Genomic DNA, 2,677 nt, shown 5'->3' with positions numbered 1-2,677 from the left:
GCCGCGGTGTCCCTTCCCCAGCAGGAGCAGAGGACGCAGCTGGAGAAGGAGGTGTCCCGCAGCCGCATCCCCCGCCTGGTCCTCCGGCCGCACCAGAAGGTGTCACCCGCCTCAGAATCGCCCTTTTCGGAGGAGGAAAGCCGGGAATTCAACCCGCCCAGCTCCTCCGCGGGCTCCGGCAGGACCATCAGCAGCAACAGCTTCTGCTCAGGTACTGCGGAGGGACCTCGGTGTCCCGGGGGACGCGCGGGCCCCACCGCGCCCGTCCCGAGGCTGCGCTGCCAGACGCGGCATCCTCCGATGAGCAGCCCGTTCTGCAGATGAGGAAGGGCAACCATTGATTTTTCCAGGGAAATCTAGTATCTGTTCTTTTAATATGTGACCGTAAGCGACACCAGATGTTTCCATTTCGAGTTCTGCTATCCGCTGCTAAAAAGTTGGCGGTTTTACTGCAGCAGAATAGTTGCTTTAAAGAGAAATATTTGCCTTAAAATCTGCATCGTGGGTTTGAGGCATTTTGAAAAGCCCTTAAGTCAAGAGCCTGCAGAACAGAGGAGTTGCTATTAAGGATATCAGACGTAGGTCAAATACTGCAATTCCTTTGGTTTTGTGATGATGATCGCCATGAATCAGAACAGAATATATAGGTGAAGTTTTCACTATCATACTGAATTGAGTTTTGTTTATTTGGGAATTCAGGCTTCTCCTGATGAGTATCTCACCAGACACGAGTTGGGCATGATGGCTTCTCTACAGAGCAGGCAGTTGCTGGGTGATAGAGCAGAAGTAATTTGCTACTCTGCAACTGTAGACCACAAAACTGTCATTTGCTCTTCAAAAAAAAATATTTCTTGGTATCTGAGGGCCAACTGGAAAAAAGATTTTTTGATGTTAAATATTTGCCATGTGTTTAGCACAATTTAAGTGCCTCAGCTAGCAGTGAATGACTCAGATTTCTACTAGTGGTAATTTTTAATTCAGTGTAACTCTTCACCGTGTATGACATTATGGACACAGCTGACAAAACTGAGGGTCACATCATGAACACTTTGGACTTACATGCATGTGGTAATTTTAAAGGTATTTTAGTGTCCAAAAATTTATTTTCAGTAATCAATACTTTGGAAAACATAACATTTAGAGAGAGAAGGTTGAAGAGAAAGCTTAACATCTGGAGAAGAGAAGGTCATGTTGGGACCTCATAGCAACCTTCCAGTATCTGAAGAGGGCATACAAGGAAGCTGGAGAGAGACTCTTTGTTAAGAACTGTAGTGCTAGGACAGAGAGTAATGGGTATGAATTGAAAGAGGGAAAATTTAGATCAGATAATAAGAACTTCTTTTATGTGAGAGTAGGGTGGTGAGACACTGGAACAGGTTGCCCAAGGAGGTTGTGGATGCCCCAGCCCTGGCAGTGTTCAAAGCAAGGCTGGATAAAGCCTTGAGCAACCTGGTCTAGTGGGAGGAGTCTCTGCCCAGGGCAGGGGCTTTGGGAACTAGATCATCTCTAACATCCATTCCAGCCCCTTAACATACTATACTATTTTTAGTGGAAGACCTGGAAGTGATAGGTTAATGGCTGAACACAATGACTTTAGAGGTATTTTCCAACTTAAGTGTTTTTATGATTCTGTGATTCTCTAACTAAAAATACGAATTATAATAAGCATTTTTGTAATAGTTAATATCAGAGCAAGTTCCTAAACTTCATTTTGTTTATTCATTAGAGTATTTCAGTTACCAGAGATTTTCCTGAGAATAGACAAAAATCTCATTTATCTTGCTCTTCACTAGAGGGAATCAGATTATTATTATTTCCTTTAATGAAAAGCAATGTATTGAACAGTGTACAGCTTTTCCTAGATGAGAAACACAATATTCATGTTTGAGTCTAGCTTGGCCAGATTTTGCAGTTCAGGCTTAGTGGAATGATCTATTTGGTTATTGTTTAATGAACAGTGCAGAGCATTAAACAAACATAATGGGACTGTAAGAATGCTGTAGTCTCTTTCCCATGTCTTTTTAATCCATCCATTTTACCTGCTTGAGTTTGCCCATTCCAAAGAAATAAAATCTTTTGAAGCTTTCTAGAAATACATTGGTTTTATGATGTCTCCCAAATGGCTGCTTTTCATCCTGATTTTTTCCCCTGTGTGTTGACAAGCCTTTCATCTTGATTTCTGACATTTTTTCATCTTTTGGGTTCGTACCGTGTTCTTGAGATCTGCTTGATACATAGCTGCCCGAGTCATACCCTTGGTGTCCCACTGCACTATATAGGCTGTCTTGAGTACCAGCAGTGCATTGTATTTACTCTGGGTGTGTCTGATCTCATGGCTCGACAGTTTTAAGGCATGTTTCACAGACGTATTCGAGTGTACAATGCTGGTCTCTTAACATGTGTCTTAAGCACAATGCTCATCTTTTTGATTTCTTTTATTCATCTTTTATTATTCCACGAATGCTGCATTGATGTAGTTTGGTTTTTTTTCACCAATGCTGAGAGCTTTCACAGAATCATAGAATCAACAGGGTTGGAAGAGACCTCAGAGATCATCGAGTCCAACCCTACCATTGTTAATAGACCATGGCACTAAGTGCCACATCCATTCTCGTCTTGAAAACCTCCAAGGATGGTGAATCCACCACCTCCCTGGGCAGCCCATTCCAGTGCGTAA

The 2,677-nt window shown here is 42.8% G+C and overlaps 1 protein-coding gene across 1 annotated transcript in view; it reads left to right on the top strand.

The window, feature by feature from the left end:
• Positions 1-15: 15 nt before the first annotated feature.
• Positions 16-2,677, top strand: part of SYBU (syntabulin (syntaxin-interacting)) — a gene marked incomplete at its 5' end in the record, with an annotated part of 40,260 nt that continues 37,598 nt past the window's right edge. The window contains one exon of the mRNA XM_009076886.1: positions 16-211. Within this exon, the coding sequence (XP_009075134.1) occupies positions 16-211 (196 nt within the window). The remainder of the gene's footprint in view (positions 212-2,677) is intronic.

Source organism: Acanthisitta chloris, unplaced genomic scaffold, assembly GCF_000695815.1.
Source record: "Acanthisitta chloris isolate BGI_N310 unplaced genomic scaffold, ASM69581v1 scaffold2406, whole genome shotgun sequence".
Taxonomy (NCBI): domain Eukaryota; kingdom Metazoa; phylum Chordata; class Aves; order Passeriformes; family Acanthisittidae; genus Acanthisitta; species Acanthisitta chloris.
The sequence above is the reverse complement of the archived record's forward strand: the minus strand, read 5'-3'. Positions and strand labels throughout refer to the sequence as shown.